The sequence below is a fragment of the Anabas testudineus genome, chromosome 8, assembly GCF_900324465.2.
Source record: "Anabas testudineus chromosome 8, fAnaTes1.2, whole genome shotgun sequence".
Taxonomy (NCBI): Eukaryota; Metazoa; Chordata; class Actinopteri; order Anabantiformes; family Anabantidae; genus Anabas; species Anabas testudineus.
In genome coordinates this window covers 5,314,342-5,342,140 of record NC_046617.1, presented here as the reverse complement: position 1 = coordinate 5,342,140, position 27,799 = coordinate 5,314,342, and the positions used below count along the sequence as shown (strand labels likewise).

The following is a 27,799-nucleotide window of genomic DNA, read 5'->3' as shown; positions in this document are numbered from 1 at the left end:
TCTCTTTTTAAAACATATTTTAAGAAAATACTGACAGATGCTACCAATAACTATATACAGTGAGTTTTCCTAACAGCAGAAGGGGAAATTAACAGATGATATGCGCAAGTTGACTGACGGACAGCTGTGGGATCATTGGCTCACTTCTTGGACAACTTGGCTTGTTTATTTTTGGGGGGCGCCCACTTTAAACATGTTGTGTCCACTGTAAAAAGACACGAGAAACAACATGAGTAAGAAATATAATACATTAAAAAATTACAGACACACTTCACCTCATTAACAGCACTAGGGATTGAGAAATGAAAAGAGGAAGCAGACTTTGATCAGACATGATTTTTAGAGGTCTTGTCGTGCTCACTGCTATGACATGAGCTTTACGAGATGAGAAACAATGTGAATATTTGCTGGTCTTCAATGATAAACTAAAAAACATTTGTACTATCGGTTACACAAAATAAACCCTCACATTGGAGCCTGAAAGATGTGAATCTCTGGCTTTTGGCTTGATAAATTCAATTTAAAAAATAAATGTTAACATGTTCTGTTGTAAACTACACACATTTACACCTATACCTGGACACAAAAGTGAACATCCAGCTCTGCTTAAGACAGTGAACATCTGAGAATGATCACTCAAGTCTCATTTATGGTCAGATTCAGTGTTTTGTGGTTTTGTTTTAGAAATAAAGGAGGAAAATAAAACAAAATGTCTGGACTTACCAGTAATTGGTGGTTTCTTGTACTGGGCGCTTTTCAGATGCTCCTCCACCAGTTTGGGTGTCACACAGATAACGTGTTGACCTTTCCAGTATTTCACCATGTTGAGTGACTGCAGCGTACTGATGATGTCACTCTGCGTGATGCTAGTCATCTGGCTGACGATTAAACAGAAGAAATCTGGACTTTCAGTGGCAATAGTATAAACTGATGGAATTGTCCCGTGTTAAACGTGAGATGACGATAATGATGATGATGATGATGATGATAATGTTGATGATAACATTTTATTACAAAATGTTTACCTGAGATCTTTGATTGACAGTGTTCCTCTGAAGTCCCTCAGGATCTCCAAGAGAACCCAGGACCAGTAACTTCTGTAGCTCAGCTTCCCAAGATCAGACAGAGGCTTCTCTGGAGAACCAACTGTACTCTCCAGCTTAGACAGCTCATAACCTACAGACACACAGCAGAAAAAATAGAAATGAAAATACAGTCATGGAGAATTGGCTATGTTAGCGGAGGTTCTTGAATGTCACACAGGATTTGACGGTAAGTTTGAACTGTATTCCACTGAGCTGTGACATCACTGTGAATGAAGAGAGACACGCTCCTGCTTGGATTAGTTCATCTTTTCAGATTTATTTCTAAACTCACTGATTATAATTCTGATTAACAATGAACTGATTACATAGCCTTACTTTGTTCCTTTTTTTCACTAAATGATGATAAATAATAATATAAGCCAATATTGTAACAATACACTTAGTGAAACTAGATAATAGATAATTAGGTAAAAGGAACCATTAGCTGTAGCAACGATAAACACATTACACACATTACTCTTACTTACTGAAAGCTATGAGGAACTTTCCATAGCCTCTGCGTTGATAAGGTGGGAGTGTGAGGATACATGCCACATTATTCCCATCTGGAGACTCTTTCTCCTGAGAAACAAAGCCAAGGGCAACAGATGTTAGACCTTATGTTCATTTCACGCATTTCTACCTGTTTGAAAGTAAAAGATCAGAATAAATATTACATCATGAGAGACTTGTTTGTAAAACAGGTCATGCAAAAAAGTAAAATGCGACATCGATGAATCCAAGATTGGATTAGGGTAAATATGCTTAAACCAGGTTTACTCCCAAAACACTAGAAACCGTACCAAGACCCGCACATTACAGCCCTCGATGTTCACTTACTTTGGAAAAGTAACCAACAATGTGTGCTCCCTGTTTGTTGACTTCAGTGAGAATGTAGAAGATAAACGGCTCCACGTCAAAATATAATGTCTTGTGGTCAAGAAATAGTTTTGCTAGTAGACAAAGATTCTGACAATAGATCTGCAAACAGACACCAAAAATAAATCACAACACCACCAGCGGAAAAACATCTCTCCCCAGAATTAACTAATGTGCTTTTCTTTATCACAAACAGCCGTGCAGTTTAAAATTTAGCATTTAATAGCTACATCTCCACATCTGGCACAGACTTTTCCAGATCTACTCACTTTGTGGTCCCGACCATCCACCTCATACACTGATATGTTGCTCCTTCTGTATATTTCTTTTCCTGGTGGCTGCCTCCACTGACAGTGGGACTGAGGAGACAAAAAGTGAAACGTCTTGTATTCAGTCTGCAAGAGGTACATCAACATCAATTAATCATATTAATGGTTTGCGTTTTAACTCATCAAAAAATGAGCTTTAGATGTGGGTAAGTGCACTAACAATTGCATAAGTTATGGAAGAGAGTTTTCTTCTAAAATAAATTTACAATAAAATTTCAACTTTTATTGGAACTCTTCTCACCTCACCTAGGTGACAACTTTGTCTGCAAAAAATACATTTACCAAATTTATGACAATGACTCCACACTTTCCTATACCCGAAAATGAAATGAAAGCTAGACTGACCAGGTGATGTCTGAAGGTCTTCTCATACTTCATGTATTTAAGGCAGTACTCGCAGATCCACAGTTTGGGCTGCTTGCCATAGTCTTCAGGAAACGGTGAGAAGTACCAGGCATCAATTTCAAAGTTTCCAATCTGGATCTTATCCACATATTTTACTTTAGTGATCTGTTGGAAAGACAGGCAAGACGGTATTTTATTACATCAATATAGATAACTAAACCAGATAGTGCAGAGGACACAGAATGGGGTAATTTACCACAATAAGACAAAGAACAATGGAATTACAATTGAACTTTGAGAAACAAATGTCCACACACAAGCTTCTTACCGCCTCATGCTCCTTCTCCAGTGCAGCAGTTGTTGGGTCCATCTCTGCATATGTCTGAAAAGATAAGTACCAAACATTTAACATATGACAGTGTCAACACAAACAGCACAAAATAACTACGCAACAGAAAATGTCCCCACCTTCTGCACATGGTTGATCTCATCGTGTTTTCGCTTCTGGTTGCGAGTGATCTTTCTTTCAGGCTGGTCACCCAAATCACCAACACCTCCAATCTCTGTGCTCTTTCTCACTGCGTCCTTCACTGTCTTGGTAAGTGCTAGACGGGACTTACCCACCCACTCATCTAGGCGCCTATTGACTGCATGTCAAAGAACAGGAGATGAGGATCATTGTGAAGCAGTAGAGCAGGGGCGTAAAGAAGGTACCAGAATATTTAGAAAGGTTTGAAATGTTTCAAAATGCAAGACATAGATGTAGCATCGAGAGGAGCAAAGAAAACCTTAGATATCAACATTGATTACAAGTGTAACTATAACAAGTCATGTACTCACATCCTACATAGTGAACATAGAACTCCTCTCTGCCCTCCTGCTCATTCAGCCGGGATTGAATAACCTCAGCTGTATCTGAAAAGCAAACAAGATTCATCAGTTTAAATATTTATTTTTATTATTTATTAGATTATCCCTGAAAACACTGGAAGGGTTATGTGTATCATTGTTAAAATAAAGATCCCCTTGCCAGTTGCAGCCTCTGTGTGATTTTACATGCATGGTTTGTTTACATCATAGGATTTCAAGGCTTCACATGTTAGGTTCAATATTCATCAGTCTACTATGAAATATTTACATCCTGCACTTCAATCCAAAGGTTGGTTAAACCTGGGTTATTCTCTGAAGTGTTGCAGCATCAGAATCACACAGGTTTCATGGAGCAGTAGCAGGATGATGATGAAGTACTCAACACAATGGTTTGCACCACTGGTCCAAAGATGGACTTGGCTATTTACCAATGTGAAATATAAACTTTGACAAGGACTCGTTTGTTGATTGCACAAGAGTCGCGATCACCATTCACAACAAAAGACTTTAATTACGCATAACTGCACTTTAATTCACAGATCTGAACTAACGTGGAGTGAGCTCAGTGAAGTTTACGCCAGGTGAAAGTTTCTTCTTCTTATTAAAAAGTCCAGCTAACGTTTCCCGCTGGTTGAACAACAACACAGTCAACACTCACGCCATGTCTTGTCGGCTCTTTGACATAAATACGTCTCTCCAATTTCGACCGACACCTCCTGCTCCCTGCCCCCCGGCACCCCTCCTCCTCCTCCCGGGTTGTGCTGACTACTGGAGCCCCCGGCTTCCCTCGCACGACCGACGGCCTCCGCCTCGTCCTCTTCCCCGCCGCTGCCGTTAGAAGAGCACGCAGCCGGGATGCTCCTGTCCAGCTCCCCCCGCTCGTTTTCGAGATGACTTGAATCCATGTCTACATCCATTCGAGGGTCCGGGTCCTTGTTATCGTAGCCCTTGTGAAACTCGGTCCCGCCGGTCATAAGCTCGGTGGTTTTAAAAACAACCACACGCCTCCGCCACCCTGCGCAGTGGATCAGATGGGCTGGTCCTCAACGCGCAAAACCTTCCAAGATGGCGGCAGAGTCCCGCCTTCACCTGTTAAAAACTACAACTACCGTGAGTCTTAGCGTCACGACGTTTGACTGGTCAGCACAACAGATTTTTTTTTAATTCAGTTGCTAAATTAAAATTTACAGATAAAGATCAATAAATGAGCTGTGACGCTCCCTCTGTGCATGATGTAGCCTATGTTGTAGTTTGTGTGCACTTGATTTAACACAAATTTAAGAATGCACAAATAATAAACTGATGTTTTGTCTCCCCATCATTTTTGTAAGATGTGACATTAGTAATGTGTAAGTTCCCCGTTGTACATGTAGTGTCTACAGTATAAAACAATTAGTAATTAATCAAATCAACACAACCCCCATATAATATTAAGAGAAGCTGGATGCAGACAAGATAATAAACGTGCAGCCTTTAGGCCCCTTGAATATCTGGGGCTCTGCCTGGTTCAGTATAGTTCTAGTGCTGAAATATTTATTCATATCATAATGATCTTGTGTATTCTTATAATTTTCTGTAACTTTAAATTCCACTACATACAGAAATTAAGAAGTGACATTCTCATATAAATATAAACTCTGGAATAGTCATAATGGCTGGAACAACAATAAACTTGAGTGAACCTTAGTATGAAATTAGATTCAAAACAGACACGCAGTAACACGGCGACTTCCAGAGAAAATTTAATCTGTTCTTTCAAGTCATAGTGCATTACAACTGGAAACAACAACCATCGGTTTCTGATATTCGTGTGCAGAAACCAGGATAACAGCGATGTACAGGAGGATAGGATACTACAATGAATGTCATTTCGGGTGCAGGGCTTTAATCTATGCAGACTCGTAATGGAGGCACACGTACACACGTTCACTGGCCCTCCTTTTGCCCTTTGTCATAGCACCTCCTCCCTTCCCCTTTCTCTCTCCACCACCTTGTGTTGGACACCCCTGCCATGACCCCGGAGGGGCCCTCCACCTCTGCTGTACAGGTTATTGGCCCCTCCCCTGCTTCTCGAAGCTCGTCCGTCCCAGTGGTATCGTGCTGACCCAGGGCCCCCACTGTGTGGGACAGATCGGTGAGGGCCCCTTCTCCTTCCACGATGACCGTGGTTGCCTGCAGAGTCTGCCGCATCTTTTGGGCATTCTGCTTCCAAAGCCGACTTGAACACTGGCTGATCACCTGGAGGCAACTGCATCTCTTGTTGCTCTGAGTAAACCTCCCCGCTCATCTTCGTCTGACATAATTCTGCACTTACTTGCATCATTTGGCCGTGATTAACCTGAGCTTTGGCTTTTATTGGTCTTTCAGCACAGTCTGATGACAGAGAGATTTTGTCCAGCTGCTCTGTGATGGGGGCAGCTCTCCCGTTGTGTGGTCTAGATCTGCCTCCTCTCCTTGGGCCCCTCACCTGGTTCTGATGCCTCTGGCCCTGACCACCTCTACAGTGGGGGAGGTCAGGAACAAACTGGTCTGCTCTGACACCAGTTTCATCACTGGGGGTATTAGAAGTGGAGGGTAGTGTGGGACCAGGAGGGGCATCTACATCCAGGTTTTCATTTTCAGCAATAGGTGGAACCTGTTGGAGTTGACACGCACTGTCATGATTTTATATGATATTACAGCACGTTCTCAGTTTTGAAAGCTGATAAGGTACCTTTCTGTGTGGAGTTTGCACACTCTCCCCATGCATGTGTGGGCTTTCACCGACAGCCCAGAGTTAGCAGTTAGGCTAATTAGTGACTTGACATTGCCCATAAGTGTAAACGTGAATGTGTGTCTCTGTATCTCTCTGTACCCCGCCTCTCAGCCAATCAGTGTGTTTACATGCACTTAAGTAACCAGGTTACAGTCGGCTTTTGCGAGAAAGCTGATTTCTTAAGTGTCGTGTAAACGGGAAACCTGGTTACCATAATGAGGGTAGGGGATTAGAGAAACCCTATTTCCCGGGGGGAATTCTCCCAGAGAACTCTGATCTCTGCCATATAAATGTGTAAACTGGTTTCTAATCGGCTTTTTACAGAACAAAAGCTGCAAGCCGAGAGATCATTACATGGAGTGACGTGATATCATTTTTAAATCAACCCCACAAATATGTGGACCACGCTTCCTAAATCAGCGGTGTGGTTGGTTTCTTCAGTAAACTTTTTCCCTGATTACCTGAGAAACCTGGTTGCTCTCAGTAACCCTGGGTCTCACTGGTTAAGTTAACATTAAATTATACATAAACAATCATATACAATCAGCCACAACATTAAAAGCACCTGCCTAATATTGTATAGGTGTGCACCTGTGCATCATGACCAGCATGACCAGCATTACATGTTCCCACCAGTGGTGTTAATGTCATGGCTGATCAGTGTTTAACAGCTGTAAGAGTCAGTCAGGTGATGTTTATGATTTCTGAGTCATTCTTACCTCATTGATATGGATCAGGAAACGGTTTGACTCCACCTCTGGGTCGATGATTCCACCTTTACTCCTCTGTCTTTCTAAAAGCTTTTGCAGTTCACACCACGTCTGCTGAAAGTCTGAGCTGATTGCTTCCTCGTCCAGCTGAGTCACAAAAAACACAAAGACTGCTCATGCTTTGATTGACAGCAGTCACACTAATACGGACTAATGGACCTTATGGTGAGACTGTTACGTGAAGTAAAACTGTCCATTAGAAGCTGGTTTTACCTCAGGCAGCTGCGGCGCCGGGCATGACAAAAGCTGATCCATATCATAGGCCAGAGGTTCTCTACATACTGGACACACCACAGTCAGCTCCTGTTACGGGTCAAAGTGAGTATTCAGGATCTCCTTCATCAGAAGCCATTTATTGTCAACACACCTGCTGATATCTGACCTGATAGTCTGCTCTGTCTCTGGTCTTGTCCTCCTCCAACTCCTTCTCCCTCTGCCGGAGCTCCCTTTCAGAGTGGCTGATGTAGCGACCAAGGCAGTGAGAGTGAAAGTAGTGGTAGCAGCTCGTCTTGGTGAACGACTCTCCCTCCTGGGGACGCACAGTAAAAACAGAAGCATGAACGGGTTTGCTTACTTTCTAGAAGATTCAGATTTTCAGAACATTTAGAAGAGCGCTGTCCAACACTAAACCAATATCATAGTATAAAAAAGCCAAAATAATGACTTTTCAATAAATAAATCTAACGACTACTTTCCCAATGAATCTGATTTACCTGATTAATAAAATGAAAGAAAATGTGACGTGAAAATATCGGTCAGTTTCCTGAAGCCTGATATGTCATCAGATTTATTTATTGTCTTTAACCAATACTTTAAAATCTCCACATTGATTGACACAGTTGACTGTCACAAGTTAAGACAAAGTAAACATTAAATTAAATAAAAAGGCCTACCTTAAATCCATAGAGGCAAATAACACAATTCCCATGAGGAATATTGCTTTCAGTCAGGATTTCTTTTGCTTTCTGCACAAAAAACAGGTTAACAGTTACAAACATTACATGAGGAGACTTCAAAAACAGTGTCACTGATCATCACCTTAGCAAATGTATTCAATAAGCACTATATATGGTGACCTCAATGAGCTGATACAAGACTGGTGAACCCAGACAGGACTGAGCCTCCAACTGAAGACACTTTCGGACACTAAGAGAAAGTGGTTGGAGATGATTATAAGATTTTAGATTCAATATTGAGCAGAAAACAGTGCAGTCTCTACACTCAGAGTATAGAGTCTAATCAGTTCACTGCTTCAGTTCAGTACCTGATGAGCTTGTCATCAGAAAGTCCCCGTGGGTTATGAATGGAGATAGCTGGAGAAGACGACGGGTACTGAGGATCAAAAACGTGGGAAAGAGACTCAGACACTGATTGTTGTTTGTCACAATAAAACAATTCTCTGATCTCAGACTCCTATCCTCTAAAGTAAAATAAGATAACAGAGAGTGTACCTGCTGGTCCAGCGTCAATGTCAAAGTGAGTCGGACAAACTGGGACACAGAGTCCTCTGCAGTGGACGGGTACAGGACTAGGCTCACCTCCCAGCCCCTGGAGGAGAGAGAATAACAGCTACGTTGATGACAGTCTTTCCAAACCGAGATAAAACACAGGAGCCAGGAGAGATTAAAAAATACTGTGAAGCATCATCAGACACCAACAAAGCTACTGACATAAAACTGCATCAAACAACCTACACAAACAATCTGCTCTGTGCCAAACTCTCTTAAAAAGGTGTGAATTTCACTATAGTTAGCAAAGGGTGCAAAACCCTGAATTACAGCCCCTTGTTCAGATGTGGTTCACTTTGTACTGCTTCATGCTTGAGGATGGGCTCAATGTTTTCTGATGTGTTTTCACGTTTGGTGATGTCACAAACATCTGGGTCGGCCTGTACGGATCTGAGCACTGGCTCATGTCTTTTTTAAGGAGATCACCCCTCTTTGTTTGGGTCCTCGCACCATCCCGTTCAGTTAAAGCACTGAGTAATCATAACTCAAACCAGGGCTAATATAGAAAAGTGCTGACTTTACAGCTGACTGCTGTCTCACCCGTCTTCTCTCTTGTTGACCAGCAGTTCATCCAGGTATATGGACTGCAGCACCTCGATTTCTGACAGCACACTGCGGAGAAAAACACGAAGTAGTTAACTCGCACTGCTGCCTCTCTGAGCTATTTTATAACTGCTTAACATCCACACAAACCAAGCTAACGTTAGCCTGTTAGCTCCCGGGCTGTGTTGCTAACTTCACCAGAGCGGCGACATTTCTGAGGATTTTAATAAGAGGACAGAAGCCGTTTCTGAATGTCCGCAAACCTAAACACGGAGTGACGTGACATTAATGAAGATTACAGAAAGAAATCATGTTGTCAACAAACTCACTCGCTCTCCGCTGCCATGATGGTGTTTCAGTGGGAGCCGCTGCTAAACTGACGTAACTACAGCGACTCTACAGCCGAAGTGTCCCGGAAGCTGTGCTGCACTTAATGTGTCCGGCTTGACACCGGCGGAGTGCAGTAGAAGTTCCACACCGTGGACACCAGAGGGCGGAAATACTCACTAACATGACACATTTCTGCTTTGTTGTTTGTCTGTAGAGTGCAATTTGTATAATTATCATATATATTAATAGTGCCGTTTTTGTATGCAACAGTGCTGTGTACTGGTCTATTCTGTGTGTGTCCCACGAATTTAGGCCAAATTGAATTTAGCACATCCTCCATGTGACCACCGGGACCAGTGAATCACTCTATCACACAGTGTGCACTATTAAATCAGACGATAAAAAATATAAACAGCCAATGTAATCTATATGTTTGTGGATTTTTTAAATATATTTAATGTGTAGATACCGAGATATATAATTATGAGTAAATACTGCATTCGGGTGGTCACATAACCAATACTGCTGTTCAAAACTTATTTTGAATGTTATTACCGGAAGTAGCTCCACACTAAATGCAGCTAACTTCATAGTAGCTGAGCTGTAGTTGCTGACAGTGGCCACTAGAGGGCAGAAAATCACGCTTCTGTTTACGGCAGTCACTATTTGTCGTGTCTGCCTGGGAACATGTGATATATTATAGAAATGCTAAAACAGTCACTGGCATAATATATTCCAGCTACTGTTTACCATAGTTTATGACTAAAACAAAAAAAATAAATAGTTTATTTAATCTTTGAATACAAAGTCATTTGTATGAAGCACACAATGCAGTGTAGACGTAACATGTTAATTAAATGTGAAAACTCATAATAATTTCTTTTTTTACAAATGCTTACACTACCATCGTTTTTGTAAAAACAAAAGAACACACCAATATTAATTTGTACACGTTGATAATAACGCTGCTGTGTGTGTTGTGGCCTGAAAATTACAATCTCATTCTCATCATAGCACTTCCGGTGACCTTTCAAAATAAAAGTGAACAGCAGCGAGGCACTAACTACAAGTGCGTGTTGTTACCACCGGGGGCAGCATAACGCTTTTTAGCGCGCAATTTACCGGAAACGAAAGAAGAAGAAGACGAAGACGTAAACCCGCGACACCAACAGGGATCATTTAAAGCTAATGTTACTTTATCAAATAAATGAAAAAGACTTTAACAAATACGAGCCCAGCGATTCATTGCAAACCTTAATTCAACATATCCAAGACAAAATGCTCACTTGTACACAGACGCGTGCGACGTTATAACGCTGAAAAAGCACTCCGACTCTTAAATGTTACACTGACACTAGCTGGTTTGTTGTGACTGAAAAGTGTCTTAGACGATGGAGGAAATGGTGATAGAAACGCACCCGACGGACGTTTCAGGATCCGCAACACAGCCCGGGGTTGCTGATGCTTGGGAAACTGTCAGTGCTGCTTTGGTGAGTAGACTTCATCACCGAACTCATGTTACCAAATGACAGACGACAACAGGGACTGAGCAGATGTAGCAGAACTCCATTCAAATATCGAATGATTTAATGTTTTCTTGCTTGTGACAATGGTTCATACATATTAGGATACGATTTAGTGTAGTTTACTAATTATCAGGGCAATTCGGTTTAACTATTTTGGCTGATAGAGATGTTTTTCTATCTCTAGTTGGGTCTCTGTTGTCCAGCAGTGTCTTCATTTTCAAAGGTTTCACAGCATCATTTTGTACAGTGCAGCTCTCACATCCTATGACGTATGATTCATGGTGTTTGAAGAAACATTAAATGTAACAAATACATTTGTAGGTGTCTGCTGAATGTGTGGTGTCCGAGCAGAGCCTCTCTGACTCCCTGGCCCTGCTCTGTAGTCAGGGTCTGAGCCAGCTGCTGGGCAGCTGGTTGCTGGAGACTCTGCAGATGCGTCTGTCCTCCTCTGTGGTTCCTGAGTTTTGGGCTGGACTGAATCAGCCAGAGAACGAGCTGGAGGAGAAAGGCAGGGCCTGGGTTCTTCTCACAGCGTTTCGAACACTGTTGCACCGACTGGAACCTTTCCTAGGCAAGTAGAAGCTGGTCCTGTTCACCCTCACTACCCAGCCTTGGTTTTCTGTATTCAAACGTCCTCCTCCTTCTCCCTATAGGTGGTTTGGACAGACTGGGGCTGTGGCAGAACGAGGGCAGAGGTGATCTCTGTGGCCCTGGGCCCAAGGGCCTACAGGATCGAGCCTTCACCATCATAAGGGCCCTCCTCCTCTTCTCCCCCTCCCCTGTTCTCCAGGAGCGAGTGCTGGAGTTTTACAGCAGGACTTTCTCTGTCTATATGAACCAGGAGGGGGAGGCTGAGGACGGAGCTGAAGTTCCTGATGGTCCAGAGGGAGGGGTCTGCCCAGGCTGTGGGGTCTTGACACAGCAGTGCTGGTGTCAGGAGGCCCTGGAACAACTACAGGAACTCAGCCACATACTGTGAGTGAACCCAGAAAGAGCAACACTAAAGATAATAAATCATATACTGCTGACAAATGACAATCTTTACGCTGTTTTATCAACTTTAAATCAACAGAGGAATAAGTGACTTTGTAATGTGAAGGATGTCACATGTTTTTAAGCCTCTGTTAGTTTCTAGTTTTGGTTTCATGGCACACCTTTTGAAGGTTTCAGTCTCATTCAGCACCATTTTGTTCCAGTCAGTTTGAAATAATTCTAGAATAATAAGTCAGGATTTGTAGTAAATGAGTGGAGCCAGGACACACTATATAGTAAATTGGTAAGGTAATCATATCTTTTAGTTTTAAGTATTGAGAAGTAACATATCATCTATGTGTTTACCAATAAATGCTGATTTTACGTGGTTGTAGTTCCAAACTACAGCTGTTGGAGTGGGTCAGCTCTGAGGCCGTCACCTCCATCCTCCATAAGCTCATCGAGCAGCGAATGGAGCAGCACTGCCGTGGCGAGTATGAACGCTCCTTCCTGCTGGAGTTTCAGAAGGTTAAACATCTGCCTGTTCAAACTGATGATCAGTGAATAGTTTCACAGCATCAGCTGTTAGTTACTATGTGTCTTTCTCTTCATTTTGTCTGTTTGTGCGTGAGCAGTGGCTGGAGATGGTGCTGGGCTGGCTGAGCAAAGTGTTCGCAAGCGAGGTCCACACAGACAGTTTGGCACCTGCTCCCAGTGCTCCCAGTCCTTCTGGTGTCCAAGCCGGCCAGTCTGCCAGCTCCGTCCTGAAGCAGTGGAGATGCCACATGCACCAGTTTTTCTGCAGGATCTATGTCAACATGAGGATCGAAGAGCTCTTCAGCATCATTAGAGGTGCAGAGAGAGAGAGAGTTTCTTTTCTAGCATGTTTTTAAAGTTACTTTGTAAGAAGAGTTGAATGGGAATGGTAGGTACCTTTAAAAACAACTGCTTAATCTTCATTGAGCCTGAAGCACAGTCACCAGTAGATTCTGCACCTGGGATGGTTTCTTCTGTGTATTTTGTAAGTTTGACGACAGTCAGCTGAAGGATCCAGCTCAAAATAAATAATACATCTTTTAATATAATTGACCAAAAGTGAGCTCTGGTCAATCTTAAATGAAGGAACCGTAGTCAAGTAAAGAGCGGAAATGTTTGCACATTTGCATCCACTGATTCACAGGCATGTTGTTTATGTTCATGTTTCAGATTTCCCTGAATCTAAAGCTGCCATTGAAGATCTCAAGTTTTGTCTGGAAAGGACCAACCAGAGACAGCAGCTCCTCACATCCTTAAAATCTGCTTTCGAAAGCCGCCTGCTGCACCCGGGTAAGTTCACTATGAGCCATGCTCCCGCTCTACTGTTTATATATATTCAGTGCTTATAAAAAGTATTAATCCCCATTTTGTTGTTATCATGGTTGATTAAATTTGGCAATTTGTGCCTGAAAAACCTATTTATCCCTCACCTCTATATTCCTCCCATTTCATTACATGATGGATTTAACTGTACTCCAGATAACATTCAATGGCGAAGACATTTTCTTGTATCCATCCCCTAACTTGTGTTTTTCAAAAACATTTTCACAGAGTTGTTTTGTGTTTGTAGTGTGAACTGTGGTCATGACACTGATCACATCATGACACCAGTATTTTAACCTTCCACATACAGGAAGTTATTGTATTATACAGTTGGTTACTTTAATCAACAATTATTCGATATGTTTAATATATAATTCGATATTTAACAAAATATAGACAAAAACAAAGGGGGGTGAATAACTGTTTTATGAGTGTTATATGGACCTGTGCATTAACTAGACGTGTATGTTTTTAGTTCACTTTTGATGATAAATTAGAATAAGTATTTGTGCTGTGGTATTTTTCTAGACAGTAGCACCAGAAGCTACTTTAAACTTAGTCTCTGCTCATCTGTCCTCAGGTGTTCACACATCTGACATCCTCACGGTTTACATCTCGGCCATCAAGGCCCTCAGAGAGTTGGACCCATCCATGGTCATCCTGCAGGTCGCCTGCCAACCGATCCGCAAGTACCTCAGGTGAGTTCATTTGTACTCTGTCAACGTTTCTCTTTTACATTTAAACATGAGATAAGAAAATACAGTGACATGTGGTACTGTGTCAGATACACAACAAACAAACACAGATAAGATAAGAAAGCTGGGGTGTGTTTAAGGACTCGAGAGGACACTGTGAGGCAGATTGTAGCCGGGCTGACTGGAGATGCAGAGGGCTGCACTGACTTGGCCTCCGAGCTGTCCAGAGGAGATCCGGTGACTCTGGAGATGCAGGACAGTGATGAAGAAGGGAATGACCCGGAGGACTGGACTCCAGACCCAACTGACGCTGTGCCAGGTCAGTAAACGCATCATGTGTTATTTTTTGTGTTTGCTTTCATAGGAAGTTGTCTAGAGTTGCTAAAATAGCTGAACATTACTCAGAGTCGAGTGTGTTTCTTCCTAATACTCAGATAAAATGGGCTCCAAACATCGCTCGTCGGACATCATCAGCCTGCTGGTCAGTATCTACGGCAGTAAGGACATCTTCATAGACGAGTACAGAGCCGTGCTGGCTGACAGACTGCTGCACCAACTCAACTACAACACTGCCAGGTAAATCTGCACAAAGAGGCTTTGGATGAGGTTTTATTAGACAGAGTTGTGTTAGGCTAATGTTTGGTGCACTTTCAACACTTGAGCATCATCTTCACTGCCTCTAATAGTTTTAGAAGAAGAACCCAGTTTCAGTTTCTGTTATGGACAAAGTAACGCCTCATTCATCCGGTCCTTTTCTGTAATGTTTTTTTTTTTTCTTGTGTAAAGGGAGATTCGGAACGTGGAGCTGCTGAAGCTCCGGTTCGGGGAGTCTCACATGCATTACTGTGAAGTCATGCTGAAGGTAAAGATATTCAGTGACATAGTTTCCAATTTATCTTTGAATAAAAGTGGAAATATGCGATCACAGATTCCCCTTGCCCATCTCCCCCCCAGGACATGGCGGACTCTCGGAGGATCAACAGTAACATCAGAGAGGAGGAATCGAGGTTGAGCGAGGAGGAGCAGCCTCCGCTCTCTCTGTCGGCCATCATTCTGTCATCTGAATTTTGGCCTCCGCTTAAGGAGGAGAAACTGGAGCTCCCTCCACTCGTCTGCCAGGCCATGGAGGCGTACACTCACCGCTACGAGAAACTCAAGGTGGAAATCACCTACTGCTAATTCATTTGATGTCATTTTACGAGGGAACTTGCTAATAATTGTACCAGTGGAGGTTGTGCATGTTGTAATGTATATATTTTTGTTTATTTATTTTTTAATCAGTCCACATCATTATGTAAGTTTTTTGTCACTGGTATTTTATTTTTGTTACAGAGAAATACAGTTTTAAATAGGAGCTCTTCAAAAAACATTCACTGATGGTGCATTTAATGACACTACGACAGCTGAGACTTGGCTGCTTATCAGGACCGTTTCCTTACTGACGGGCAAAAGTGTAACATGCAGCTGCTCCTTTATGTTTTTGTTGCCAAAGAATTTGACTGCGACAAGCGAAACTTTCTGTTAACAGACAGTAACAGCAGTTTGCCTTGTGTTTCAGGCCATGAGGACTCTGAGCTGGAAGCTTCATCTGGGTTCAGTCACTCTGGATGTGGAGCTGGAGGATCGAACCCTCACTAATCTCACTGTGTCCCCCATCCATGCTGCCATTATCCTACACTTCCAGGAAAAAAGTATGGTCTTTCATTTCAGTCTGAGGAATTCCTTGTTTGCCATGAGCACTCACTAATGTCAGACAGCCTGATTTGAGGCATTGTATCATATATCAGATAAGAGACATTTTTATAGTGGCACAATCCAGTTTAAGCTGCTGCTGTTTTTCGTGCATCAGGTTCGTGGACGCTGGAGGAGCTGAGCATGAAGCTGGGTGCTCCGAAGGAGCTGGTGCACAGGAAGTTAGCCCTGTGGCAGCAGCACGGAGTGCTGAGGGAGGAGGCGGGAGGCCGCTACTATGTGGTGGAGACAGGCTCGTCTAAAGAGAAGATGGAGAGAGGGGCGATGCTGATCGACAGTGACGAGGAGAGAGACTCCAACACCACTACACAGTCCGAGCAGAGGGAGGAGAAGCTTCAGGTGCCCACAACACACAAACATACAACAGTTAACAGAATCAAAGATGGCTGTGCATCAAGAAGCAACTTAAAACACTGTGGTCTCTGTTTCTGCAGCTGTTCTGGGCCTACATCCAGGCAATGCTGACAAACCTGGACAGCATGACGCTGGAACGAATCCACTCAATGCTCCGGATGTTCGTTGCCACGGGACCTGTTGTCACGGAGATGGATGTCAATGAGCTGGAGGCCTTCCTGCAGAGGAAGGTCAGGGAACATCAGCTGTTGGTCTCCGCAGGCGTCTACAGACTCCCCAAATCTAACTGATAGAGGAGTATGAAGGGGAATAAACTGCTGAAGTGAGATGCTGCCTTCATTTAATGTGAAAGAAGTTCAAAAATACACTATAAAATAATTCTGACGTCCCTCACGTGTCTTTAGGTAGTGGACAAGTTCTTCACTTTCAGGGTAAACCAACAGAACTTTCACCAGCCTGTTGAAACCAAAGTGTGATTTGAATGCAGCACTGTTTTATCAAGAAAGCTTTGGTTTTCACAATAAAACTGTTTCCATCCTCTTTAGCATCAGTGCAGACATTTTTGTTTGCTGCCTTTGGAAATAAGGTTGTTGTGCAGTGTACTGGTGTTGATCGCTGATGAAGACTGATTTCTTATTATATATTTTGTATAAACGCTCTCTGTGTGCCTGAACTATTTCGACTGTGGCCATGACTTTTTTGTTGTTGTTGTTGTTGTTAAACTACACAAGCACCATGCAGTTTAAAACTCACAACTCTCACAGGCAAAGGTTTTTGCAGTTTCATTTCCCCAACACTGGTTAATCTTTCTGTAGCAATTGGAAAAAATGTGAATGACGAGTAACAGCAACTTCCTGGTTGCAAATTGTGAAATCTTGTTAGCTCACCACACTTGGTTCGGGTTTCTGTTGTTTCAGGGCTGAACTGGTGCTCATCTTGGATCTGTTATAGATCGCCTTTGTGGTAGTGGTCAGGGTTCATCGCAGCAAGAACCAGCCAATAGTAGATGGACAGTGAAACTTAAATGATCTCAGTAAGAGGCCATGTGCCAGGAAGCATCAAATTCTCTTAGTGATTTAATTTCTTTACACAAAAAAAGTTAAACAAATTTGAAACAAGGCAAAAACAAGTTAATAGAACGATTTGTTGTTGATGTCCAGGCCAATATGCAGTTCTGTACAGCTGAACTGGCTTCCAGTGCTTCAGAAGTATTCACATTATCCCCACACAGCTCTGTCTGCTTTGATTTGTGAAATCACAAACTGGAACCAAATACACTCACTGGTCAATTTAGTAGCTTCATCTGTACAATCTAAAGCAGTCCAGTAGAGAAGTTCTGTTTTACTAGGTTATAATTTCTCAATAATTGAATTGAAACTGTCAGAAAGGTGACAGCGGGTGGTGGAGTCGTACTAGAGTGCATTATATCAAAAGGTGTTTCTAAAGCTTTGGTTTCCATATTTATCTATGTAGATTGGCCACCCACTTTAAATTCAATAATAAACAATATTGAAAGAGAATCATCACCAACAAAAAATGAGAAAACATAACCTTGTAAATGTAGAATTCATTCAGAGCTGCTGTATGAGCTGTACATGTGTACCTAATAAAGTGGCCACTCAGTATACATTAACTGCAATAACATACTTGAACACAAATTTAAGGTATGTCGCTTGTATTTCTATTTTACACTTGTTTACACAATTGAATTGTACATTCATTATCTTTTAATCTGAAGCACTTGTCAAGCATTTATTTTTTCACAATAGATTTATTGCTTTATTTGGATTTGGACACATTTGCTAGGCAAGATTTACATTAAAAACAACATCTGACATACTAATGGACGTATTGGGCTCGTTTTGTCTCAGGGTACACATACTGTAGTCAAGGATTACTTGCCTTCTTCCAACTGAAGAAAGGCATAGAGACGCTGGACGTCACTCATCACACCCGTTTAGTTTGTCAAGGTTAAATTATTAACTATAACCAGTTCCCTTTCAGTGGTAAAATAGTGGTAAAATATGTATGCAAAAATAACATCAGCACCTTAGCAGGTCACTACTGCAAAGTTAAAGGACCACACTTGTGTTATGTTTCAGCTCATTTACAACATCACACATCTCAGTGGTATTTCAAAGCAGTATGTATATAGCAGCTGTTTTCTATAAGTTTCATTACAATATGAAAATACTCTAACTTGTAGTTAGACTTAATTTCAGTTACATTGTTCCTGCTCTGACTTTTTCCAGGTATGTCTCTTTGAACTTTTGCATGAAGGAGTTTCCTAATTTGCCTTCTGTAGTAGACTGAATGTACTTAGGGTTGTGGCTGGTCAAAACAGGCGGTCTGATGGCATCACCCTGGACTTTAGGAAATTGTTAGGGGCCCTTTTATAAGCAAAACATTTGATATATTAACCAAGACAACTGTAAGCAGGTCAGTCAATAATGTAATTATAATAGGTGGAGACAAAGTTGTATTATAGAGTCAAACAGACCGACTAACTCCTCCATCTTCTTAAGTTGATGAAAATCTAAAACACAAAATCATGCATTCAAATTTGATTTAAATGCATGGACTTAAAAAAAAACAAACAAACAAAAAGCACTAGAATGGTCCTTTAACTCATGGAACCTCCAGGCTGCTACATCCAGTCAGTGCTGACAGACTGTAAATCCCGAAACAACTTGGCATAGTAAATAGTGAACGGCACAGTTTCTAACATTCACATCTGCAGTTCGAACAGAACACTTATTTCCTAAGGCACGGTTTTCCCAATCGTGTTTGAATGCTTGGTGTATAAGCGATGAGTGAGAAGTGGCTTTGGTGTTTGTGTCTCAGCAGCATTTCTTCCCTTTCTTCCTGCGGTCTCGGTCTCTCTGGGCGTTGATGTTGACGGTGTCTCTCTCTCGATCTCGTTCCCTCTCGGCTCGATTCTGACTTTGCTTCTTGGCCCGGAGCACCATGTGGGTGAAGGCCATGAACATCTGAACAAAAGCACCAAAACAAAGAGACCAGCTCATCAGAAATATTCTAAAGTGTCTTTCAATAACTAATGGATCCTTATTATCCTAAAAAAAAAAACAAAAAAACAAACAACTACACTTGCACATATACATCTGAACTTTGACTACATGAAAACATACAAATGTGTAAATCAGAGGTGTAAAATAGAACTTAGGGAACATCTAAATAAACAAGGCAATAAATAATTACAAACATATTATATGTAAAGCTACTTTAAACTTCAATTCCAATTTCCTGAAGTTACCTCTTCTACATTTACATTCTCTTTAGCACTGGTCTCAAAGACCCGAACACCGACTGACTCCCCAAAACGCACAGCATCCTGAGTATCCACCTGTTTCCTGGCAGGATCGTCATTCTTGTTTCCCACTGTCAAAGTTAAAAAGAATAACAGTTTTTCCTGCACTTTACAGAGTGATGTCAAAGACTTTTAATATTATAAACAATAAATAATACTCTCTACTGTGGATATACTGTTCATTTTCAAGGCAGGTCCAATGTGAACAGGAATTATTTTCATCAAACTGCATGAAAAAACGAAAAAATTAATCTGTTCTAATCAGTATTTACAGTGTAGCCAAAGCCTGATTCAGTTTATCCTTTGATGTCTATTCTAGAAAGTGTTAGAAAGGCATTAAGAACAAGAATAAACACAGTTGACTCACCCAGGATCTTGCAGACGCTGTCACAGTTCTGGGAGATTTCATTTAACCACCTCTTAACGTTTACAAATGACTCTGGGTTTGTCACATCATAAACAATAATGACACCGTGGGTGTTCCTGTAATACCTGGAAAGAGAAGGATGACGCCCAGTTAAGTGGGTAATATGAAAGTCCAGCACAGAAAACCAGTTTGTCTGGAAATCATTACGTTGATGTGATGGTTCTGAACCGCTCCTGTCCTGCAGTGTCCCATATCTGCAGCTTCACCCGCTCTCCATCAATGTCTACCGTTCGGATTTTAAAGTCAACACCGATGGTGGTGATGTAACTGCCTGCAAGACACCATTGAACCATCAGTAAACAGCGGAGAGCAGACAAAACAGGCACATTACAGACAAATCACAACTAGTTTAAAAAATGTGGTCTATATTTTACAGTGGTTTCGTGCATTTTTTCTATACATTTAGTCTAGCTTTGATTTAAACAGATTAGATTAGATTACTGAGTTAAGTGGGGGTTTTGTGGAAAAGAATGTTTTAGCATCATCACTGAATCTGCAGATCTTTACTGAGTAAAATGCTACTGCAACTAGCAAACTCACATGTATATTATAAAACTAAATATTCACATCTTTAATATCTCATTAAGTCTCTTCAGAACATGTGTAGTTTTACTTATATAAGCACAGTACCACTCCCTGCTAGTGTGTAACACTACTGCAGTGTGTGAAGCTCTGGCCTGTTTGGAAGTGACTCTCGTACTGCTGGGTGGCAAAATGTGGTGTTTGGCAATAGAATCTACACAACGCGTATTACTCTCGATGATTTGTATCCACTGTTGCTGTGCAGTTTTTCCTTTTATTAGTCAGATCTGATTGCCCCCATTTCTATTTGAGTGCACACCATTTATATTTGGTTTCGTCTATCATTTTGTTTCTGCACCAACTCAACAATCACTTGTTTCCAGTAATTACTCCATTGTAAATCATCAGGTTTGCACATTACTATTGGTTTGTAATGTAACATAATGTTAGTTGGTGGTATTTTGAGATTGATAAGGATTGATTGTAAAGTTCCATAGCAACAGTGAATAAAATTATTGTGGAAGCAAAAAAACTTAATTTAGACATTCTGTTTTTAGATTTGTGTACTTTCTTCCTCCAAAAATCATCAAAAATAAAATTAAATACTCCACTAAACATAGTGAAGTTTGATTAAGGGATGCCGAGGTGAAAAAATTGTGAGACTCTGAAACTTGCCTTGCAACTGCATGGTTCTGTTTCCCCATTATGTAAAATGTCCCCTTCACACTCAAGATCAATCTACACAGAGGGTTTCGTTTCTTTTAGGTGAGAAGCCTCCTTTTCACAGCTGTTCGAGTGTATGTAGACTGACACATACTCGACTCTCCTTTTAGTTTTTGCACCTGACAAAAAACTAGTGAGGCTTCACTGACCTTTAGCTATATCAGAGGTTTGATAAGTGAAGTGTGCACAGCTTTAGGATAAAATGATCACATGACAGATACTTAGGCAGTTGCCATTCTTAAAAAAAAAATATATATATATATATATATATATTTCTGTGATCCCTTCAACCAAAATGTGTGTTATTTAAAAACGTGCCTCCCTCTAACAAGTTAGGACAGTTTTGAAAAACAGAGATAGGCTTTCTGTTATCGAGTCATCCTAACATGTACCAGTATGAACTTTTTTCATAACATAGGGGGGGGCTTGAAAAATAAGATAACTTTGATGTGACGGACACAAAGCTGTGGTAACTCACCAGAGAAGGAGTTGTCTGCAAAGCGGAGCAAAAGACTGCTTTTCCCCACATCTGAGAGAGACACAGAGAACAGAGAGAAAAGATCAGCATGTAACTACCTTAGAGGAAATAATTATTACCAGTCCAGAACAGACAAGGTAGTTTTGTCTGAGGCTTATTCTCAGAAAGACAAGACCATTCCCTCCAGAGTCACACCCTACTTCAAGCTATGTTGTAACTTATAAACGTCTGGATAACAAAAGTGAAACTAAGCAAGAAAAAAGGGCAAAGGCAGAACTCACACGTCAATACATGTTTATCAAGGCGTGATTACAAAGAGGCTAAAATCGTGAAAAGAATTTGACGATCACATCCCCAAATAATATGATGAACACTGTGCAGGAAGAACCAGTAGCAACTTGTTAGAAGGAGACTCAACAAACCAGAATGAAACAGGAAATCCCAAATAAACTATTACAATATACATGTATTAACCCTACAACAAGTGTTGTCCTGACAAATGTGTTGTAGTACCTGAACAGAAATTATGCGATATAGAAACTAGCCATAATTAAGTAAGTTGGCCATAAACTGACAAAAGGCTGAATGCCTGCAGACAAAAATGCTTCTGATTAAATCAAGAAAAGTATAAAAATGCTGCTGCCTCAGCATCCCGTCATATTTCAGTAGAAATAGGAAAATCTTTCCACAACATAGATCCAGTCAAATACAGAGTCCCCAAAGTTAAATAACTGAGAGCTTACACTAAACACACTAATAGAACAATCGGGTAAATTATTCATAGGGTTTGTCAAAACACAAATGGGCAAGCCCAGTCAAGCCAACTCTCACATGGACTTTTTGGAAACCATTCTCAGAATCATAAATCTATAACCCTTCACCTGTTCACAAATGACAATAGACAATAGACATATTAATGCAAATAAATTAATTAATAAAAAATACAAATAAAAAACTACAAACCAACTGCTAACTAAATCTCAAATAGAATAAAAAACTGCATCAATAAAATAGAAATTATTAAGAAATATTTCAGGAAATGTTTTTAAGAAAACTATTCAAAACAAAATGTTTCTAGTGATAATGTCACCACCCAATACATCCTCAAATCGCTGCCACAGCAGTGTTGAGTAATCCCAATCTCTTGCCAAATGTATGTAACAGTGTTACAATCAAGAGGAAAAAAAACTCTTCCTGCAATAACCGTCTCTCTGGGCCTACTCATGCATGCAAACCTCTGCTTAGTGGGTGCTACAACCCACATGTATAGCATTTCCAAAATGATGGACAGGAGCAAGTGGCTTCACAGTAGCTTACAGTAGCATTGATATAATGATATCTAATCGCTGCATAAAAATAATTTGCTCCACAGATGAAGGTCACCTTAAAATGACTCAGCACTATCTGCAGCAGGTCTAAATATACACATTTTCTGTCTCACAGAATTTTAACTTATGGAAGACTGAGGAGAAAACAGCAAACGCTCCTATCCAAATGGCTGTTCTGTGACTTGTCATACGTGTCAGACCCAGAATCCGATAGGAATTTGTGCCAGTCAGTCAATCACAATAGAAAAAATCTAAAAAATTCTCAGACTTAGACATAAACAAAGCACTTCTTACCCAACAGTAGTGATTACGTCAAATATTAAAGCTGAAAGGGTGGTTCCGATTTTCCAAAGCAGTGATGTTTTAACCACTGTTGAGCAGGTTTGAAGCATGCTTAAAACAAACCGTGACTCTTTTCACATTTGAAGCAGTTTACTGCTTTTTTTAAACAAGTGAAGTAGCTGATGATTCGAAACTGGTTTGAACCACTGTGTGGTGCTTCTTCCTTAAAAAGTTCACTCTGCTGAGTTGTAGTAGTGGTGAAGCTTTCACTAGCAACAGCATGGGTACTGAAATAAGCTGGCTATTTAAATATCTGTCTAACACTGATTGTTCATAAGCACCTTAACTGCACTACAAATTCATAAAAAAAATAAATACATAAAGCTGGAACTGAGTTTCAACTTTCAACAAACCTTGAGCAAACATGGACAAGTGGCTCACACCAGACATCCTCTGTCTAAAGCTTCCACGTTATGTTTTTTGAACAACACTACACTGAAGTTACACCATAACCTATGATCATCATAAAATGTGACTGTGGGGCAGTACTGTAGCATGGATGTCACCTTCCCCAAGTTGCTGATGACAACATTGTTCAGCCTTTGAAATGGGCGAAAACAAGAAATAAACAAAAAAGGTAATATTAGACTCCGAAGCTCTGGAGTTGGCTGGGCAAAGTAACAAAGCAATCACTGATGTTACTCAGGAAAAAAAACTTTTAATGCTATTTACCACCTCCAGGACTTTATACAGAATGGCTTAAACTTCAGGTAAATGTAAAATGTAGAAAGATATACTAACTGGAGTCTCCAATGATAAGCAGCTTGAAGAGATGATTGTAGTCTTTCCCTGCCATTTGGATGGCCTCTTACTGAATTTTGAAGTAAAATCTGTTTCATAGGAGAAAGTGATATTCCTTCTCTCACCAGTGTTTTGGTTTGTTCTAGCTCCGAGTGCTACCAGCTCAAAGCAGCACAACAATTCTTCCAGAAATCACAGGCATTCCCATGTCAATAAGAGCACATTTCCTGTTAAATTTCTGCACGTTTTAGTTTTGGCTTATCCTCGAGTTTCAGTTCAGACATTCAGATCATGCTCTCAAAGTTTTAAAAGTGAAACCACAGCAGCCTGCACAATATGGAGCATTTGTGAAGAGCTCTGCATTCATGATTCATGCTTGACAGCTACTAATAGCCATGTGGATCCACCTTAGTTCCAGTCCCACCCAATGAAACTCCAGCTGGGGATTTCCAGCTCGTGACAACTCATTGATTTTTGCAGTCACAATTCTGTCAGTGCAGTGTGGGCATTCCCTCCTTTCTTCTTCACTTAGGTCCATGCATTTAAACATTGAAAGTCACACATCTGAGACTCCATAAGAAGAGGTATTTTGCATGTATTGCTATGATGCCAAACAGACAAATGACTTCGATCATACATCCAGTTATTGCCGATCATCACCCTGACTCCTCCACTGCTCGCTCGTTTTTTAAAAAGAAATCAGTAACTAAGATGTTCCTCTTTGTCATAGCAGTTTAGTTGTGGTTTTCTTTGAGTTGATCCCTTAATTTCACTTCAGTTCAACTGTTTCCTGTTTCACCTCGTAAAGAGGGTCATGCTTCTTGCTTCTTTAGCCCGGGCTTTAAAAAGTGCTAAACAAAGAAACAGAAAAGAGCAATGAGGTTAGACCAAATATGATATATAGACATAAATGAAGCAGCACACCACAGTTCATTCTGATGTAGGCTGTATGCAAAGTGTGGCCCTCCTTACCTTCCTCCCTGTTTTTCAAACAGCTGAGTCACTAAACATAACTTCCTCATCCTGCTCGATCCACCCCCATCCTTATAACTTAAAGCTGTTAGCAAGGTAGCAACTGGTAGTCTCTGGTAGTCTCTGGTAGTCTCTGGTAGTCTCTGGTAGTCCCACTGTCAACCTGCTACTGTCTATTACTGGCTGAGAGAGGCAGATCAGTAGAGGTGGGCTAGCTATTGTAAAGTCGGGACAATTTTCCATAAAAACAGGAAAGACTGACGCTGTTTGTGAAAGTAATTGAGACCTCTCTGCTAATCTCTAATGGAAAACCCACTGGGAAACTCTGCATTATTGATGCAGGCTTGTATCGTTCAATCACACGACTGAACTAAACTAAGATGTGTTTTGATTACTAACACTGTTGCTCGTCCCAGTCTTCGGCGGTGCGTTCACTGGAGAACCAATGGATGAGCCAACTTATTATTTGACGTTAATTAACATCACTTTCATTCATCATTGTGTATGTCTGTAGATGACGACTTCTAGTATAATCCACATTGTTTCAGAACAAGTATGAAGTCGTTAAAATTGCGCTAAAAGCATTAGCCGATAGATGTTACACGGATTGTTTTGAGATTTTGAACGGAATCTGGTTTAAGAACCAAAGCGCGTCAGTGTCTGCGGGTCACTTATTCAACTGATAGTCGACAATAAACCAGTGTCTACCTGTTTAAATTAACACCTGCCATGAAATTAACATGTGATAGAGTGGCACCAGTTCGTCGTCGATCGAGGAAAACAAATCGCCGATACAAAGTGTGTCCCACCGCGACCACAGTATCTGCAACTCGATCCCACCGACTCTCCAGCTTAGAAGGAACGTCACGCCAAACTTCCCATTAAAATAACGCAATATCGGTTGTTATATTTAATAATGTCCCTCACAACCCCTTGTCTACAGGAGTGTACATGTAAGCAAAGGCATAAAAGAGGTCGATGTCCTTCAATTCGCACACTTTAACACGAAACAACATTGTGTCTTGACGTTAAACAAACCGTTTACTTTAACGGCTACGCGTTAAGCTAGTTAGCTAGCAAAGCCTTAAGTCATGGAGTAATGCCCGAGTGTGAAACAGCAAGTTAAATAGTTTTCTCTTTGCGTTTAGCGCTGGCTACTTCAACCGGAATAACAACGAAACCCCAACAATTCCTAAAAATGTTAATTTGTATTTTCCAACGTGTGGGATACTGGTGATAAGAAAGAAAACGTGATCATTTCCAGCTTTTTTATATCCAGTCTGGAATGACTCAATCTGGGCCTGACCCTGGCCTGTCAAGAATTAACTCAGAACACCCAAAACGTCAGGAAACGTCTTCGAAGAAACTCTGAACCATACATATATATATATAAGAAAAACTTACTTATGTCATCTGGTACACACGATGCTCGGTCGGTGGGTCATCTAAACATATGAGCGGTCGACGTCGTTCTTGGCTGAGCGCTCCAGTCGCAGCGTCTCCCTGCGACCACACCTGACTGCAGCTGATGACCCACTCTCATCATCTGATGCAGCGTTCAAGTCATGTGGGAAAAGACAAAACCTTACACCGTGAAGCAGCTGTGTGTCCACTCTGCTGATGCTGGTGAATCTTTTTCACAGCTCATGTGTGAGTGTGGATGCTTGTCTGAGTCTGTGTCTGTGTGTGTGTATGTTTGCCCTGCGATGGACTGGCGATCAGCCCGGAGTGTACCCTGCCTCTTCACCAATGCCAGCTGGGAGAGGCTCCAGCATTCATGTGACCCTTCAGAGGACAAGTGGTTGAGATCATGGCTGGATGGAAATGGCTCAAATAAAGGAATACAAATATAAAGGATAAAACAAAACCAGAGGGAACAGGACAGTAGTCGAATGAAAAATGAATGACAATGTTTGCATTGTCCCAGTTTTCTGCGTTTTGGTCATGGAATGTGACCAAAAATCAACAAACACAATATTTCTAAGTTAATAAAACACAAAAGTTGTGAGTTTGTTGAACAAATTAATTAACATACAGTGATGGTGGAAAAAGTAATGCAAATTAATGATAAACGTGATTGTAATTAGCAATGTAATTGTAATTGCCTTACTACATTTACTTGAGTACTGCACCTAATTACAATTTTGACGTACGAGTGTTTCAATTTTCTGTTACTTGTACTTAACTACAATTCACATTCACATTCATTGGACAGCTTTAGTTGTTACATTTACAGATGTAGATTGTTAATTCTATGCTAATATATCAAGACGTTATTATTGATTAACCAATTGTCAATTCATAAATCGGTTAAAATAAGCTCCACCTTTACCAGTTTGTTTATTGTGTTCCAAACCAACTCTCTGTAGTTACAGAGATCTCTGAATTAATTTTTTTAATGACTACAGTTGTGCCACACAAGAAATGTAGTCTGCTCTTAATGATTAATTTGATCAAAAACATCAGATTCAATACCGTGTTAAATTACAGAGAGGGTGCACACAAAAACGTTTATGAACAAGATCCAGGCGTTTATAGTTAAATTACATGAAAGCTACAAATAAGTTCAGTTTACTTACAGTGACTTTAATCAACACCACTTAACTTTGACCATTCTGGTGATGTGAAAAAAAAAATGCCAGTGAAGACACACCAAACAGTGATGTCGCCATCCAAGTTTCATTATTGCAACAACAGTAAAATACAGTGTTTAGTCACAGTAAGCACTGAGTAATCTTTCCGTCCATTGCTCGTTTTTGCACTCCTTTGCGATCTCGGCTGCGTGCTTAGAGTCGTTGTCCCACCCGTTCCAGAGCTCTCCGGAACAGGTTTTCTTAAAGGATTTCTCTATACATTTATCTGTCCC

The 27,799-nt window shown here is 41.0% G+C and overlaps 4 protein-coding genes across 5 annotated transcripts; 1 reads left to right on the top strand and 3 right to left on the bottom strand.

Moving 5' to 3' along the window:
* Nucleotides 1–4,567, bottom strand: kat8 (K(lysine) acetyltransferase 8). The gene is made up of 11 exons (XM_026355175.1): nt 4,167–4,567; nt 3,479–3,553; nt 3,107–3,285; nt 2,967–3,020; nt 2,639–2,803; nt 2,234–2,323; nt 1,926–2,066; nt 1,574–1,667; nt 1,026–1,176; nt 724–878; nt 1–205 (listed from the first exon to the last, which is right to left on the bottom strand). Exons 1-11 carry the CDS (start codon nt 4,480–4,482, stop codon nt 141–143), a joined length of 1,485 nt encoding a protein of 494 aa, XP_026210960.1. The 5' UTR covers nt 4,483–4,567; the 3' UTR covers nt 1–140.
* Nucleotides 4,568–5,225: 658 nt separating this feature from the next.
* rnf25 (ring finger protein 25) lies at nt 5,226–9,479 on the bottom strand. The gene is given in 11 exon segments (XM_026362800.1): nt 5,226–5,614; nt 5,616–6,143; nt 6,983–7,120; nt 7,247–7,336; nt 7,416–7,562; nt 7,927–7,998; nt 8,110–8,179; nt 8,298–8,365; nt 8,485–8,581; nt 9,082–9,153; nt 9,414–9,479. Coding segments are annotated over 11 exon segments (1,479 nt in total). The 5' UTR covers nt 9,431–9,479; the 3' UTR covers nt 5,226–5,434.
* Nucleotides 9,480–10,549: 1,070 nt separating this feature from the next.
* On the top strand, nt 10,550–18,095 carry anapc2 (anaphase promoting complex subunit 2). Its single transcript, XM_026349680.1, has 14 exons — nt 10,550–10,904; nt 11,262–11,511; nt 11,594–11,915; nt 12,308–12,440; nt 12,548–12,764; nt 13,119–13,238; nt 13,852–13,969; nt 14,107–14,285; nt 14,401–14,542; nt 14,753–14,828; nt 14,921–15,124; nt 15,525–15,657; nt 15,816–16,057; nt 16,153–18,095. Exons 1-14 carry the CDS (start codon nt 10,806–10,808, stop codon nt 16,360–16,362), a joined length of 2,445 nt encoding a protein of 814 aa, XP_026205465.1. The 5' UTR covers nt 10,550–10,805; the 3' UTR covers nt 16,363–18,095.
* Nucleotides 17,620–26,540, bottom strand: si:dkey-16l2.16 (ras-related protein Rab-35). Of its 2 annotated transcripts, XM_026349705.2 has the most exons (8): nt 26,338–26,540; nt 24,934–25,116; nt 23,962–24,812; nt 21,551–21,601; nt 19,975–20,098; nt 19,768–19,892; nt 19,347–19,471; nt 17,620–19,062 (listed from the first exon to the last, which is right to left on the bottom strand). In XM_026349705.2, the coding sequence occupies exons 3-8, from the start codon at nt 24,014–24,016 to the stop codon at nt 18,913–18,915; spliced, it is 630 nt and encodes a 209-aa protein (XP_026205490.1). In that variant the 5' UTR covers nt 24,017–24,812; nt 24,934–25,116; nt 26,338–26,540; the 3' UTR covers nt 17,620–18,912. The 2 variants fall into 2 exon arrangements, with proteins under 2 accessions (XP_026205490.1, XP_026205480.1); XM_026349695.2 differs by lacking the exon at nt 24,934–25,116.
* Between the last annotated feature and the right edge of the window lie 1,259 nt (nt 26,541–27,799).